A 17,699-nucleotide genomic window follows, 5' to 3' on the forward strand; every position below is an offset into this window, starting at 1 on the left:
GTTCAAATAGGTCTCAGCTTGCAAGACACCCTGAGCAACAACCGAATCGTTCAGTCCATAAAATAAATCCTAAATTGTGGCCAGATTACAACTATAACTATGGTTAGAGTCATGTATCAAATATGTGCACTTTCAACATGTTAACACTGCACTTTGCAATTTCAATTTAGCTACGAGTAATTTCTGAATGCAGTGCTTTTGTTGTCGGGCCTGTGTTGTTTCTCACTCCATTATAAAGTCCGACAAAAGATCGTAATGCGTGTCGTAGAGCTCCTTCTTCAGTTCAAGTTTCATCTTTCAATGTTTTATTTACCGATCTCAAACATACGTAATAACAAAGAGCAGCTTGAATCCAGCCATCGCACCGATGCGGAGTACTAGAGAAAACGTCAGACCAGGGATCTTGTGTGGGCACAGCGCCATCTAGCGATATATACAAGTATTGTTGCTCTCCGTGGCTACTGAGGAGATTAGGGTATAATTCACACCAGGCTGTGAGTCAATAAACCCCGCCTACTTGACGCAATTGGCCTGTTAGGCATTTCCCGGTGCTGAATTGGCTCAGATCGTAATGCTATCGAATCTGCAAATCACTCAGTATCAAAACAACCCTGGCCTTGCACAAAAACACCAATCGGCCGTCTCTAAAGCCGAGAATGATGTGGTTTTTGATTGTGTGAAGGACAATAAATTTTGAAGACCGCTTGCCACTCTCGCCACTTCCAGCAAACAGGAAGTCACGGTCAGGTGACCCGGAAGTATTCGGTTGACCTGGGTCAATCGTCATCTCCTGGTTATCCAACAGTTGTCGCGACCTCACTCAGTCGGAATCGGTTCGACATTGTGTATCGCTCTTCGAGGCTGACACTGTCCAGCTTTTCAGTTGCTACAATTATGATGAAATCTGAATAATATGTTTTACAAATCTGGTTTATAAAGGAGGCCCGAAAGTTCTCACGTATGTTTTGATGATGAAGGTTTTCTTGTTGGCCATGTTCGAATTCCGAAAATGATGTGTGCTCTGTGATAAATGATATTGATCTGGTGCAACGATTATTATGTACAAATGTTAATTTTGCAGCAGCAAATGAAGAAGTGACACCATATCATGTAAACAGATTAATGTAACAATACATTCCGAACATCAGGACATGTATTCATGGTTCCTATGAGCTATATGATTTACTCTAGTCTATGTGAAAAAAATGTGTTTACCTTTATATTGTGATGCATAGAAGCAACATCCATAAGTTTATGTGCTGGAGATATCCAATCGTTTCTTTCGTACGACGTTTAATACGTTAGTGTAACATGGTGGAAAAAACGTCGCCACGGTGTTCTTTAAAAACAAACACCTTTCTTGGTATGTTTCGTCTTTCACGCTTTTACATTACAACAATATACCACTGTAGCTATGAGGATACATAAACAACACGTATTCTCAAATTGGCATCTACACATAGCTGCACTTGAGACAAGAAATTTTATTTAGAAAACAAAGGACTTGAACCAACAAACTACTGTAAATCTACATGAACTTCCAGCTCAAATCTATCAAAATCTTATCTCGAATATGTGCTGTTCTAATATCACTACAAAAAAAGGATTAAAATCTCCACAAAAATGGGTTACAAAGAAACTTATATAAGCGGTATATTAATCTACTAACTTACATAAGAAATACGAAATTTCAAACACTATTTCTATTTCAAACAATGGTTAATTAGCAAACAATCGAAATAAACATGAAAGATTATTAATAGTGGTTAACCTATACTTATATTACAAACTCATACATGCTTCTGCTAGACTTAGTGTTCTTGTTCTCCCATCTAAACTCAAACAAGGTCTAAATCATATAATGTTACATCAATGTCATAACGTAGCTAGATTTGCTTTTGTTTGAAGTGGAAAGCCATCATCTAAGGTTGTAATAAAAAATCACTTGTGAAGGAGGCATACTTCTGGTTTTTAACGAATGTACAAAAACAATGTTAAGTTCAAAACAATCTAACATGAGATAAGCTACAAATACAAGATAGTAAATCAACTTGAACATGATAAACTTACCTCAAAACTAAACATCTTGGACACTAAGTTCTATAACACCACAGTCAACTAAACTATTGATGTGGAATCTAAATCAAATAACTAAAAAGATGCTGCCGTAATACCATGAAAGGAACTGACATACCTGGCATGTCAGTGTATGTAAGTCTTTAGGATCAACAGCTGACTAAGCTATCCGATTCACTTCCGCTCCTACACCCTTTATTGGGCATGCACATGAGTTAGAGCACCTAGCTCACTGAACTGCCTGCTGCACTGCTCACATCTGCCGGGTTTCTCCTGTGAGTCTGCATGTGTCTTTTAAGAGTACTCAGCTGACTGAACTGCTTACTGCACTCCTCACATCTGTAGCGTTTCTCCCCTGTGTGAATCTGTATGTGTCTTTTTAGATGACTCAGCGTACTGAACTGCTTACTGCACTCCTCACATCTGTAGCGTTTCTCCCCTGTGTGAATCTGCATGTGTCTTTTAAGATGACTCAGCGTACTGAACTGCTTACTGCACTCCTCACATCTGTAGCGTTTCTCCCCTGTGTGAATCTGCATGTGTCTTTTAAGATGATTCAGCGCAGTGAACTGCTCACTACACTCCTCACATCTGTAGCGTTTCTCCCCTGTGTGAATCTGCATGTGTCTTTTAAGATGACTCAGCGTACTGAACTGCTTACTGCACTCCTCACATCTGTAGCGTTTCTCCCCTGAGTGAATCTGCATGTGTCTTTTAAGATGACTCTGCGTACTGAACTGCTTACTGCACTCCTCACATATGTAGGGTTTCTCCCCTGTGTGAGTCTGGATGTGAGTTTTCAGACTCCCCAGTCTACTGAACTGCTTGCTGCACTCCTCACAACTATAGGGTTTCTCCCCTGTGTGGGTCTGCACGTGAGTCTTCAGATAACTCAGGACACTGAACTGCCTGCCACACTTATCACACCTGAAGGGCTGCTCCCCTGTGTGAATCCGCATATGTCTCTTTAGACTGCTACGGTCATTGAACTGCTTGCTGCATTCCTCGCACCTGAAGGGTTTCTCACCCGTGTGAGTCCGCATATGACCCTTTAGATGTTCCAGCTGACTGAACTGCCTGCTACACTCCTCACACTTGTAGGGTTTCTCCCCTGTGTGGGTTAACATGTGAGTCTTCAGACTTCCCAGTCTACTGAAATGTCTGCTGCATTCCTCACATCTGTAAGGTTTCTCCCCTGTGTGAATTCGTGTGTGACTCTTCAGATGACTCTGCTGACTGAACTGGAGAAGGGTCTGTACTAATCGGCTCCATGGAGCCAGCTCCATGGAGCTAGCTCCATGGAGCCGATTAGTACAGCCCTGCGGCTATTTTTTCCACCTCCATGGAGCTAGCTCTACGCTATCTGAATGCATTTATATGGTTCACGTCACCTTCAAGAAAAATACATATGCATGGTTCACGTCACCTTGAAAAAAAATCTAACTAAAAAAAATCAAGCTTCATAGAGCTGGCTCTAGCACAATGAATGCAGACACATGGTTCACGTCACCCTAAAGAGCTAGCTCCATGGAGCTATTAGTCCAATCCACGGCAGCTTTTTCCAGCTTCGTAGAGCTGGCTCTTTTTCCAGCTTCGTAGAGTTGGCTCTACGCACTTTGAATGCATACTTATGGTTCGCGTCACCACAATTTTTTTTAATACTCCACCATGGACATACGCTCTGTTTAACGATAAACAAGCTTCATAGAGCTGGCTCCACGCACAATGAGTGCAGACTCATAGTTCACGTCTCCGTCAAGAAAGCTTGTATCCCTTTTAGCTCCATAGAGCTAGCTCCATGGAGCTATTGATACAATTTTTCCAGCTCCGTAGAGCTGGCTCTACGCACAATGAATGCAGACTCATGGTTAACGTCACCCTCAAGAAAAAAAAGAAAAGAAAAATACTCCGCATGTATATAGGTTCTGGCTCCACGAACAATGAATGCAGACTCATGGTTTTCGTCACCCTCAAGAAATTTTTTATATCGTTTGTTTTAGCCCCATAGATGGTTCACGTCACCTTGAAAAAATAGAAATTACTCCTCCATGGAGGGGCTTTACATAACATAACTTAGCGGCTCCGCGAACAATGAATGCAATACACGGTTCACGTCACCTTGACAAAAATAGAAATTACTCCTCCATGGAGGGGCTTTACAGAACGATAAACATAACTTGGCGGCCCCGCCCCCAAGGAGCTTGTTGGCATCCCGAGGGCGTAGCTCTCTAAGAATGTACCTTAATTTGATCTGTTTGGTTTCATTGTATGTCTGTCTTCTTGTTGTTGTTGTAGTGACCCAGGTCAAGCAGGTCAAAAGTTGGCTCTCCTCTAGGATCATCTGATCATCTCTCAAGGGACAGCCGTGCTCTAACACGCGTTGGTTAGGGACTGAACGGTATTTATGGGGGGGGGGGGACGGTCGTCAGGGGGGGAGGGCCTAGGAGAAAAATGTTGACCTGGGGGGAGGGCCTAGGAAAAAAAATTGGCAAGGGGGGAGGGCCTAGGAAAAAATTTGATCCCTTTCAGAATCTTCAAACACATATCTAAATGTCTAAAAATGGGCTCCGAGCCACTCAGAAAACCCCATGTTTTGCGCTTGTAGCTGAGCGCGCGCCGCTTCACGGCGCATGTACAGATACATTGTCACAGTGGTAAGGTTAGAATAAGAAATGCAACGTCAGATATCTTGATATTTATGGTGGATGGATATGATACTAAAATATCCTTTTGATATATATTGATATATAGTATAAACGTGGCTTGCGACTCTATACAAATCATGTGCAGAGCGGCGTTCTGCGCTGAGGAGAGGAGACGCTCAGCGCGACCTTTATGAACTGTACTACACTAGAGTTCCCAGAATATTTCCGTCAGGTTGATTGACCTATGTCCAGCAATGTACTTTTGGAAATATCAAATCATACACTGTGACCATATAGCACCCATAAAAACTTCAAAAAATTTACGGAAGTTATTAATAAGGAATAAGGAAACCGATACCGCGCGTTGTTTGAACGTGGGTGCCATCTTGAAAAAATATGACGGCCGAGAACATAAAACAAAACAGGTAATGGCCGGCCTAAATTAATGATTTGTAACTGACAATATATTCTATGATAAGTCCTAAAAAAGCAAGAAAAATGACATTGAATTACAAAACAAAAATAGTGGTTTCGTTTGACGCAATGCCATTACGTAGCGGCACCTCCAAGATGTTAAAACATATTCAACGATCGTCACACAAACTTACTTGTTTTGTATTCACCTTTAATATTCACCTTGAAGCTCAGCCAGTAGGTACATGTACCCTATTACACATGAGGCATAAAGCTATACAACGCCCTCCCCCTTTTGCGTCACGGCCACGGTTCGAATCTGATACCACAGTGCAAGCACCTCTCGTCCTGAAGAGGGCTCCAAAACGGTAAGTTCTATCAATTAAGTTTCCGAATGATACACGTCGGATAAACTTGCGCTTGATAAGTTCTGGAGTGCCTCCTTGCACATGGTTCACTGCAAGCAAAAGCACAAATGTAGCAAATTTACATCCTGGGCTGTTGGGACGGAGTTTGGCACGGTTACCATGGTGGCGGAGTGGTGGACAGCGGTGTGCCTTTCATCTCTTTAGAAGTTTTGCTGTGGGCGTGGCAGAAACGCAATGATCCAGGTTTTCGCGGGAATTTTGCAGTGGGGCGGAGCTAAGAGTAAGATCACGAAACCGTGTACATGGTCACATAGGGGCGTGTGGCGGTTCTGGGACTGTTGGCGGACTTTTCCATGCTGTTTCTTCAGTCTTATCCAATTCCAGTGACTTCTGTAGTTGAAGATGGCAAATGTAGAAGTACACAAAAAAATCCCAGACTATATTCAACGGCTACTTAAGGATCCTTAAGCTTCGCAGGACTGTAGTAAGGTTTGAGTGCTGTGTTTCTCGGGCCAGGTCTTCAAAACGTACATTTAAAAACAAATGGAAAGTGTGGTTTTGACGATGCTATTGGGTGAAAGTTACAAAAATTATGTGCTAGGTATTCATGTGCTGCCGGCGGTCCCCCTTTGCTCAAGGACAATTTGCCTCTGAAATTACGTTAAATAGCGTTTCAGAGGGCTTGAAACTAGTAGTTTCAAAGGGCTTGAGGGCTAGTAGATTTTTTTTGGCTTGGGGGGAGGGCCTAGGAAAAAAATTTTGACCTGGGGGGAGGGCCTAGGAAAATGTCATTTAACCCGACCCTCTGACGACCGGTCCTCCCCCCCCCCCCCAGATAAATAACGTACAGTCCCTTAGAGCACGGCTCTCCCTTGAGAGGGCAGAAAGCCTGGCTCCACATTGGCTGAGACCAGATCCCAGGTTGGTTCGCGTACCTCTGCCTCAAGGGACAGAGGTGCGCGAACTAACTTTGGCCATGTATGTCGATTTCAAACAGCAAAATACCCGCTCCTGATTGGCTAAGGACAGATGGCTGTGCTCTAACTTCAGTGTGGACTGACTCTACTGGCTAATTAGTCCTTTATTAAAGAAAACATTGCAATTTCTTGGTGTAAGGTCTAGGGACATCATTGCATGCAAGTTTGATCACAGTGTAACGAAATTAAAATTTAATTGTCGTCAATGCTGTACGTGTGCGTTGACAAACAAACATTAGGGCTATATGCAGTTTGTTATAGCTAAATTTTTAACTGACTGTGAAAGCAACAACTTCATTGTCTTTTGTAACTGAATAAAAATGAACCATGTGTTTACCAAGAAGGTTTAATCAAGGGGGGGTTTACAGATTAGAGCCCCCATTATAGGGCCCGCGGCGGACGCCAGAAAGAAACTTTCACACCAGGCAACATGGTGGACCGCTGCGCTGTGAGACACGCCCACGGTACTCTCTGGGAGTGAAAAATGTGTCGCCTGGCTGTTGCTATGGTAATGGCCCCCGAAAGTCTCTACGGGATATAATAATGTAAACAACATGCAGCCTGTAGTATGTTGACACGGGACCACCGCGCGAGTTCATATTGTTCTTATTTGGAGGCGCAAAAAGGCGTTTAGATCAAAGGCACTTGTCGGCTTCTTGCACACAAACAAACCCACAACGAACGAGAGCATAAAAAAATGCATCCTTGACCAAAGTAGTATTATGCGCCTTTGTTTTGTACGATAAAATTGGAGACGAAAATCTAAATGCTGACATAACTGTTAAAATGTAAATCGAACAATAAAAAAGGTACCCACTAGTACCATGGGACGACCAAAGCGAGCGGCACCTTTTTTTAAATGTTGCAAGTGAACATAACATAAATATCATATGAACTTTTTGCCGAACGTTACGTTAAATTTTTGACCCCCACAACATGCGATTGCTATAATGTATTGCATACAAGCGACCACAGCTTGTAATCATTATAAAGTTCGCTAGCGTTCTCCGTAGAGATGTTTTTACATTTTTACTAGGGGTGTTTCCGATACCCTGATTTTGCATTGAAAGTGCGTAGAGGCATAGGAACACACGTTATAGCAGCTATCGAGCATGGTGGCGGTAGAGCGGCGTTTCCGAATAGAGATTTTTACACTTTTCTTAGGGGTGACGTTAACCCTGATTTTGCATTGAAAGTGCGTAGAGGCATTGGAACACACGTTATAGCAGCTATCGAGCATGGTGGCGGTAGAGCGGCGTTTCCGAATAGAGATTTTTACACTTTTCTTAGGGGTGACGTTAACCCTGATTTTGCATTGAAAGTGCGTAGAGGCATTGGAACACACGCTATAGCAGCTATCGAGCATGGTGGCGGTAGAGCGGCGTTTCCGAATAGAGATTTTTACACTTTTCTTAGGGGTGACGTTAACCCTGATTTTGCATTGAAAGTGCGTAGAGGCATTGGAATACACGTTATAGCAGCTATCGAGCATTGTGGCGGTAGAGCGGCGTTTCCGAATAGAGATTTTTACACTTTTCTTAGGGGTGACGTTAACCCTGATTTTGTATTGAAAGTGCGTAGAGGCATTGGAACACACGTTATAGCAGCTATCGAGCATGGTGGCGGTAGAGCGGCGTTTCCGAATAGAGATTTTTACACTTTTCTTAGGGGTGACGTTAACCCTGATTTTGCATTGAAAGTGCGTAGAGGCATTGGAATACACGTTATAGCAGCTATCGAGCATGGTGGCGGTAGAGCGGCGTTTCCGAATAGAGATTTTTACACTTTTCTTAGGGGTGACGTTAACCCTGATTTTGCATTGAAAGTGCGTAGAGGCATTGGAACACACGTTATAGCAGCTATCGAGCATGGTGGCGGTAGAGCGGCGTTTCCGAATAGAGATTTTTACACTTTTCTTAGGGGTGACGTTAACCCTAATTTTGCATTGAAAGTGCGTAGAGGCATTGGAACACACGTTATAGCAGCTATCGAGCATGGTGGCGGTAGAGCGGCGTTTCCGAATAGAGATTTTTACACTTTTCTTAGGGGTGACGTTAACCCTGATTTTGCATTGAAAGTGCGTAGAGGCATTGGAACACACGTTATAGCAGCTATCGAGCATGGTGGCGGTAGAGCGGCGTTTCCGAATAGAGATTTTTACACTTTTCTTAGGGGTGACGTTAACCCTGATTTTGCATTGAAAGTGCGTAGAGGCATTGGAACACACGTTATAGCAGCTATCGAGCATGGTGGCGGTAGAGCGGCGTTTCCGAATAGAGATTTTTACACTTTTCTTAGGGGTGACGTTAACCCTGATTTTGCATTGAAAGTGCGTAGAGGCATTGGAATACACGTTATAGCAGCTATCGAGCATGGTGGCGGTAGAGCGGCGTTTCCGAATAGAGATTTTTACACTTTTCTTAGGGGTGACGTTAACCCTGATTTTGCATTGAAAGTGCGTAGAGGCATTGGAACACACGTTATAGCAGCTATCGAGCATGGTGGCGGTAGAGCGGCGTTTCCGAATAGAGATTTTTACACTTTTCTTAGGGGTGACGTTAACCCTGATTTTGCATTGAAAGTGCGTAGAGGCATTGGAACACACGCTATAGCAGCTATCGAGCATGGTGGCGGTAGAGCGGCGTTTCCGAATAGAGATTTTTACACTTTTCTTAGGGGTGACGTTAACCCTGATTTTGCATTGAAAGTGCGTAGAGGCATTGGAATACACGTTATAGCAGCTATCGAGCATTGTGGCGGTAGAGCGGCGTTTCCGAATAGAGATTTTTACACTTTTCTTAGGGGTGACGTTAACCCTGATTTTGTATTGAAAGTGCGTAGAGGCATTGGAACACACGTTATAGCAGCTATCGAGCATGGTGGCGGTAGAGCGGCGTTTCCGAATAGAGATTTTTACACTTTTCTTAGGGGTGACGTTAACCCTGATTTTGCATTGAAAGTGCGTAGAGGCATTGGAATACACGTTATAGCAGCTATCGAGCATGGTGGCGGTAGAGCGGCGTTTCCGAATAGAGATTTTTACACTTTTCTTAGGGGTGACGTTAACCCTGATTTTGCATTGAAAGTGCGTAGAGGCATTGGAACACACGTTATAGCAGCTATCGAGCATGGTGGCGGTAGAGCGGCGTTTCCGAATAGAGATTTTTACACTTTTCTTAGGGGTGACGTTAACCCTGATTTTGCATTGAAAGTGCGTAGAGGCATTGGAACACACGTTATAGCAGCTATCGAGCATGGTGGCGGTAGAGCGGCGTTTCCGAATAGAGATTTTTACACTTTTCTTAGAGGTGACGTTAACCCTGATTTTGCATTGAAAGTGCGTAGAGGCATTGAAATACACGTTATAGCAGCTATCGAGCATGGTGGCGGTAGGGCGGCGTTTCCGAATAGAGATTTTTACACTTTTCTTAGGGGTGACGTTAACCCTGATTTTGCATTGAAAGTGCGTAGAGGCATTGGAACACACGTTATAGCAGCTATCGAGCATGGTGGCGGTAGAGCGGCGTTTCCGAATAGAGATTTTTACACTTTTCTTAGGGGTGACGTTAACCCTGATTTTGCATTGAAAGTGTGTAGAGGCATTGGAACACACGTTATAGCAGCTATCGAGCATGGTGGCGGTAGAGCGGCGTTTCCGAATAGAGATTTTTACACTTTTCTTAGGGGTGACGTTAACCCTAATTTTGCATTGAAAGTGCGTAGAGGCATTGGAACACACGTTATAGCAGCTATCGAGCATGGTGGCGGTAGAGCGGCGTTTCCGAATAGAGATTTTTACACTTTTCTTAGGGGTGACGTTAACCCTGAGTTTGCATTGAAAGTGCGTAGAGGCATTGGAACACACGTTATAGCAGCTATCGAGCATGGTGGCGGTAGAGCGGCGTTTCCGAATAGAGATTTTTACACTTTTCTTAGGGGTGACGTTAACCCTGATTTTGCATTGAAAGTGCGTAGAGGCATTGGAACACACGTTATAGCAGCTATCGAGCATGGTGGCGGTAGAGCGGCGTTTCCGAATAGAGATTTTTACACTTTTCTTAGAGGTGACGTTAACCCTGATTTTGCATTGAAAGTGCGTAGAGGCATTGAAATACACGTTATAGCAGCTATCGAGCATGGTGGCGGTAGGGCGGCGTTTCCGAATAGAGATTTTTACACTTTTCTTAGGGGTGACGTTAACCCTGATTTTGTATTGAAAGTGCGTAGAGGCATTGGAACACACGTTATAGCAGCTATCGAGCATGGTGGCGGTAGAGCGGCGTTTCCGAATAGAGATTTTTACACTTTTCTTAGGGGTGACGTTAACCCTGATTTTGCATTGAAAGTGCGTAGAGGCATTGGAACACACGTTATAGCAGCTATCGAGCATGGTGGCGGTAGAGCGGCGTTTCCGAATAGAGATTTTTACACTTTTCTTAGGGGTGACGTTAACCCTGATTTTGCATTGAAAGTGCGTAGAGGCATTGGAACACACGTTATAGCAGCTATCGAGCATGGTGGCGGTAGAGCGGCGTTTCCGAATAGAGATTTTTACACTTTTCTTAGGGGTGACGTTAACCCTGATTTTGCATTGAAAGTGCGTAGAGGCATTGAAATACACGTTATAGCAGCTATCGAGCATGGTGGCGGTAGGGCGGCGTTTCCGAATAGAGATTTTTACACTTTTCTTAGGGGTGACGTTAACCCTGATTTTGTATTGAAAGTGCGTAGAGGCATTGGAACACACGTTATAGCAGCTATCGAGCATGGTGGCGGTAGAGCGGCGTTTCCGAATAGAGATTTTTACACTTTTCTTAGGGGTGACGTTAACCCTGATTTTGCATTGAAAGTGCGTAGAGGCATTGGAACACACGTTATAGCAGCTATCGAGCATGGTGGCGGTAGAGCGGCGTTTCCGAATAGAGATTTTTACACTTTTCTTAGGGGTGACGTTAACCCTGATTTTGCATTGAAAGTGCGTAGAGGCATTGGAACACACGTTATAGCAGCTATCGAGCATGGTGGCGGTAGAGCGGCGTTTCCGAATAGAGATTTTTACACTTTTCTTAGGGGTGACGTTAACCCTGATTTTGCATTGAAAGTGCGTAGAGGCATTGAAATACACGTTATAGCAGCTATCGAGCATGGTGGCGGTAGGGCGGCGTTTCCGAATAGAGATTTTTACACTTTTCTTAGGGGTGACGTTAACCCTGATTTTGCATTGAAAGTGCGTAGAGCCAGCCAGCTCCATGGAGGTAGAAAAACTTTGCCGCAAGGCTGCACTAATCTGCTCCATGGAGCTAGCTCCATGGAGCCAGCTCCATGGAGCTATTAGTGCAGCTACTATTGCTGAACTGCCTGCTGCATTCCTCACACTTGTAGGGCTTCTCTCCTTTGTGAATCCGCATGTGAGTCTTGAAATCACTCAACTTACTGAACTGCCTGCTGCATTCCTCTAACCTGTGGCGCTTCTCCCCTTTGTGAATCCGCATATGAGTCTTCAGATTGCCCAGCTGACTGAACTGCCTGCTGCACTCCTCACATCTGTAGGGTTTCTCTCCTGTGTGGATTTGCATGTGACTCTTCAAATGACCCAGCTGACTGAACTGCTTACTGCACTCCTCACACCCGTAGGGCTTCTTCCCTGTGTGAATCCGCATATGAGTCTTAAGAGTACCCAGCTGACTGAACTGCCTGTTGCATTCCTCACACCTGTAGGGTTTCTCTCCTGTGTGGATTTGCATATGGGTCTTCAGATGACTCATCTGACTGAACTGCCTGCTGCACTCCTCACATCTGTAGGGTTTCTCTCCTGTGTGGATTTGCATGTGGGTCTTCAGATGACTCAGCCGACTGAACTGCCTGCTGCACTCCTCACACTTGTAGGGTTTCTCCCCTGTGTGGATAAGTACGTGTCTTTTCAGATCACTCAGCTGACTGAACTGCCTGCTACACTCCTCACACCTGAAGGGTTTCTCTCCTGTGTGGATTTGCATGTGGGTCTTCAGATGACCCACCTGACTGAACTGCCTGCTACACTCCTCACACCTGAAGGGCTGCTCCCCTGTGTGGGTTCGCATATGTCTCTTTAGATCACTCTGTCGACTGAACTGCCTGCTGCACTCCTCACACCGACAGCATTTCTCCTCCTTGCTAGATCGCCCACAAGCATCCTTTTTAGTCTTTCTTTTGACGTCATCCAAACTCTGCACGCTGCTTGTTGATGCCATATTCATATCTTTGCTGCAAATTCTGAAGAGACAACGATCATTATAGCAGGAAACTGTAGATTCAAGGTTGTTGCTTGAACATTGGGGCCCCTACTTGAAAAATTGAATACTACGACAAATAAAGTACAGAAACTACAATGCTAAACCTTATTCCAAAACAAAGGTGTACACAGATCAAATTATCAAATTGATTTGTACAACTTTGTGTTGGAAGAAAGTTTAGCATTGTTCTATAATTTCTACCAACACAGCTGAGCTTCCCAGAAACAACAACGAATAATCTGATTTCAATATGGATCAGGTAAACTGAATTTGTGTATCTGCTGTAAAACAAAGACTGACAAATATATAGGAACCCTCACTCAGCCATTCATAACATTGTAACTATATATAGAAACATCAGGTACTGACCCTCCCGCATCAGGTACTGACCCTCCCCGCATCAGGTATTGACCCTCCCCGCATCAGGTATTGACCCTCCCCGCACCAGGTACTGACCCTCCCCGCATCAGGTACTGACCCTCCCCGCATCAGGTACTGAGCCTGAGCCTCCCCGCATCACATACTGACCCTCCCCGCATCAGGTATTGACACTACCAAACTCGAAACTGCCTTTTCACCCTTTTACAGAGGGAATGTTGGTGAAAATGGGTAAAATGGTGGGATGTCATTGTTCTTAGCCGCTTCTTGTTTACTTTGCAAGTGGGTGAATTTGGAGCAATTATCACATTTCCTGTGCTAAGTAAACAAAGTCGTCATAAATTATAAACTGTTTACTTTGCACCAGATGACAATGGAAATTCACCGCATTTCCCTCCGCTGAAATTAACCCCTCTGGTAGAAGTTGTTACAAATGCAGTCCATTTAATCTAGAATTGATTCTGTGAATTCTATAGAGAATGGTAGAGTGGTCGGGAGCAATTACTCTCCAAGCAGAGGAGGGGTTCCGGTAGCTTTTTGACATGTTTTTAGGCGTTTTTGTCGGGCTTTCTGCTTTGTCATTTTTTTACGTATAGCCAACCCACACACAAAAAAATGACAAAGTAGAAAGCCCGACAAAAACGCCTAAAAACATGTCAAAAACCTACCGGAACCCCTCCTCTGCTTGGAGAGTAGGGAGCATGTCTGTCACTGGTGAAGTTTATCATCTTTTGAATTGGCCATTTAGTTGAAAGAGTCATTTATCTCCGATTTCTTTAGATTCAAGTACGGGCCATGCATTATTAAGCTAGCTGTATTGTAGCCTACTTAGTTACCCCTAAACCTTGCAGTTAAGTTTGAAATCGTCAATGCACATTGGGAATCCCCACCACAAACGTCAACCAATTTTAGAGAAAACATAATGTATTCATATTCTTATGCAGGCTGACAGACTACAATCGCTATTGTTCCTGTATGCAAATGCACATTGCAATCACACCTTTTCGAATGGCTCAGTAACGCTCAATTCAAACAAGGAGGTTATCATAGTCTATATACATGTCTAGTAACCTCCTTGATTCAAGCAACAGAATTAACAGGACAAAATGGAAATCTACAAAGTAAAGGTAAGTCAACAGTGGAAGATTTACAGTTATGAAAATTTCAAAACCCTTCTGAGTCTCTTGCTCTTTTGTTATTCATTCATTATTTTTCTGTTTTGAGAGAGGAAAGTTATGAATTATTGAGCTGTTTACAGTATTACATGAATAAACTGTTATTATCATTTCGATCTGGAAAAGATTCAGACTCATATTTCACAACCAAAGCCCAGTGCCCGATCGAGTACACTGGAGATCTATTTGTTCAGCCCTTGAAACAACGCACATAATGACGTACTTGCAAGGATGGAACCGCCTTTGTATTTGCAAATTGCAATAATAATTGGTTTCACTCCAATTCAACACGTTCCCTAATTTGTCACGTAGGCGCAAGTTTAACATTCACCACTCCACATTTACATGGGAACAATGCCAATCTGGTTCACGTCTGTTCACCCAAATTCACCACCATTTACTCATGCCCGTAGCCAGGGGGGGTTCGGGGGGTTCGGACGAATCCCCCCCATTGGCTTGAAGGTCCACTTTCACAGGCTTGAAAGTCCACTTTTTGATGTTCAAGATTTTTTTTCAAGGTGGACTTATTTGTATCACCAGCAATGCCACAGAGGCTTGGATCCTAGAAAAAACTTTGTCTCTGAATTTTCCTCTGAAATTCTCTCAAAAACACAGGAAATGCCCTTTCAGAAGGTTCAATTCTTAGAATTTGAAACGCTCAAGGGTCCACTTTTTAATTAACGCCCAAGGTTGTTTTTTTCAAGCTGTATCTATTTGTATGATCACCAACGGAGCTGAAATCCTAGAAAAACTGCTAACTTTGTCTCTGATTTCTTTCTTTGAAATCCTCTCAAAAACACAGGAAATGCCATGTCAGAAGGTTAAAATTTTAAAATTTCCCGGGGGGGGGGCATACCCCCGGACCCCCCTGGGAAGCTCGCGCCTGCGCCGCTCGTCTCGCGCCTACGGCGCTCGCTGGTCCCTTAAACATTAAAAAGAACCCCCCCATTCAAAATCCTGGCTACGGGCATGATTTACCATTATACCCTCCCATTCACTTCAAAGGGGTGAAAAGGCAGTTTCGAGTTTGGTAGTGTGACCCTCCCCGCATCAGGTAGTGACCCTCCCCGCATCAGGTAGTGACCCTCCCCGTATCAGGTACTGAGCCTCCCCGCATCACATACTGACCCTCCCCGTAAAACTAGGCATGGGACACGCCGTAACGAATACCAGATGTACGAATGGCAGGAGGTTTTCGGCCCCGGGTCGGAAGGGGGATTTGGAGTATACCTTACAAGTTATTTGCAACTGTGATCTTCATAACGGTATGCATTTCTTTACAAGGTAACAACAATGAACTATACACACTTGATTCCATCCTTAGGATACACCTATAAAACACGCTTGCATTCTTACTTGCCTTGAATAAACAACTTTCAAAAACGAACTCTGTAAACCCCTTTCAACCCCTCCTTGTTTACGTCTTCCTCCACATTCCTAAATGGGCCCGAATAATTTCTGCCTTTTTGGTGTGAACAACATAATTTCTGAACAAACGTTTTAATAATTTTCCACTCACAGCTTTACAGTTTATTTGCAAACAATCAAAGACGACGGAAACATTTTGCCGTTACAAAGGCCCAAGGGGTGTCAACAGTTACGAAACCGTCTTCACTTTTCTATCAAATTTACAAAGCTCTTAGTTTCAAATTGCAACAGATCGTCTTACCTGAAGAAAGTTGAACCCTAGCCTTGCACAAAACACCAATTGGCTGCCTCTAAAGCCACGAATGTTGTGGTTTTTGCTTGTGAAGGACAGGAACTTTTCCAGACAGCTAGCCACTCTCGCCACTTCCAGCAAACAGGAAGTCAGTCTCAGGTGACCCGGAAGTATTGTGTGGCCCTGGGTCAAATATCATGCCCTGATTCTCCAACAGTTGTCGCGACATCACTAAGTCGGAATCGGTTTGACATTGTGTATCTCTCTACGAGGCTGACACTGTCCAGCTTTTTACTTGCAAAAATTATGATGAAGTCTTAAATCATAAGTTTGTACGGATCTAATGAGCTAGGGCTCAGCTTTGACCAGGAAATACGATTTATTGTATTTGAGGAGGAATTCAACCTCGGAACTGATGACAAACGAATGTAAATTTACTTTGATCTTACTCAATGTCATCGACACCCACAGTATTAAACAATTAGCAAGCATTCGAAGATCGAACAGATCAATAACAACTGGGGAGCACACACGCTAGGAACCATCCTACAGCTGACCCCAGTACGAATGTCGTGTATCTGATCGGGACGCCGAGAAAGTAAGACAAGAATTAGCCTCCGATGCAGACTCAACCCGGCTGTTTTCTTTTCCAAGTTATTGTTTTTATACTATTATATTTTTTTTTCTTATTGCTAGCCGGGATAGAGTCTGCGTCCAGTCGGCGGCACAAAAGGAAATTAAAAATCACTTAGTGGCAATCGGCATGGACTTGTGAAGTCCGCGCTCCGCGGAGGGTGCACGCACCGCTGGCTCCACGTTCTCACGCCGTAACCATGCGCCCTGCATTGTCCTGACAAGTTTCCATAATTTGAGGTGCATTGGGGTCACCGTCTCTTTCAAAACACGAAAGTCAGGAACTAACCAGGTAATACAGAACCTCCTTGGTTTGACATACGCCCGTAATTGATGATATTTCCCGAGAGGAGTCTGTAACTGTTGCACGGGAGGTTTGTGGGTTCCCCCAGGTTGAGGCCATCAGCCGCCGTCAAAGGAAAGATTATTTGGTGGAGTTTCTAGCTGACCATGGCAAATTGATTTGTTTTCAAATTTGCCACTAAGTGATTTTTAATTTCCTTTTGTGCCGCCGACTGGACGCAGACTCTATCCCAGCCAGCAATAAGAAGAAAAAAATAATAGTATAAAAACAATAACTTGAAAAAGAAAACAGCCGGGTTGAGTCTGCATCGGAGGCTAGACAAGAATTATCACTAATCTGATCTTTGACTATGCCAAAGAATGTATTTGACCAGTCTGACGTGAGGCGCCAGACAATATATGGCCAATGTCACAAAACATTTTGGCGACGCCTATGCTCTGGGGCAGAATTCAAAAGTTAAGGTAAATATCACTAGACACACCTTATGCACATTAGGACTTCATTTACATAATTTAGTAAATGTTACAATAGCCTACTTTACTAGGACTTTCATACGTACTACTTTGATGCAACTTGTGTTATTGGCTAGAGAAGATGATCAACTGGTATATATGAGGACCTTTTTGGGCATAATCGTCCAGACATATTTATAATACTGGAGTCGTAAATGTTATCATTTGCCAAAGGTATGAGGCTAAGGTTATGTCATCATACACGGTCACGGAACTTACATACGTCGCCGTGGTGTTCTCTCATAATTAAAACAGCCTTCTTCATGTCTGTTGTCTTTCAATCAC

At 43.7% G+C, this 17,699-nt stretch overlaps 1 protein-coding gene across 1 annotated transcript; it reads right to left on the bottom strand.

Annotated features, from left to right (window-relative positions):
- Positions 1–1,464: 1,464 nt before the first annotated feature.
- On the bottom strand, positions 1,465–16,137 carry LOC136426853 (zinc finger protein 845-like). The gene is made up of 3 exons (XM_066415571.1): positions 15,975–16,137; positions 11,825–12,732; positions 1,465–3,370 (listed from the first exon to the last, which is right to left on the bottom strand). Exons 2-3 carry the CDS (start codon positions 12,714–12,716, stop codon positions 2,301–2,303), a joined length of 1,962 nt encoding a protein of 653 aa, XP_066271668.1. The 5' UTR covers positions 12,717–12,732; positions 15,975–16,137; the 3' UTR covers positions 1,465–2,300.
- Positions 16,138–17,699: the final 1,562 nt, after the last annotated feature.

The sequence above is a fragment of the Branchiostoma lanceolatum genome, chromosome 2 (assembly GCF_035083965.1).
Source record: "Branchiostoma lanceolatum isolate klBraLanc5 chromosome 2, klBraLanc5.hap2, whole genome shotgun sequence".
Taxonomy (NCBI): domain Eukaryota; kingdom Metazoa; phylum Chordata; class Leptocardii; order Amphioxiformes; family Branchiostomatidae; genus Branchiostoma; species Branchiostoma lanceolatum.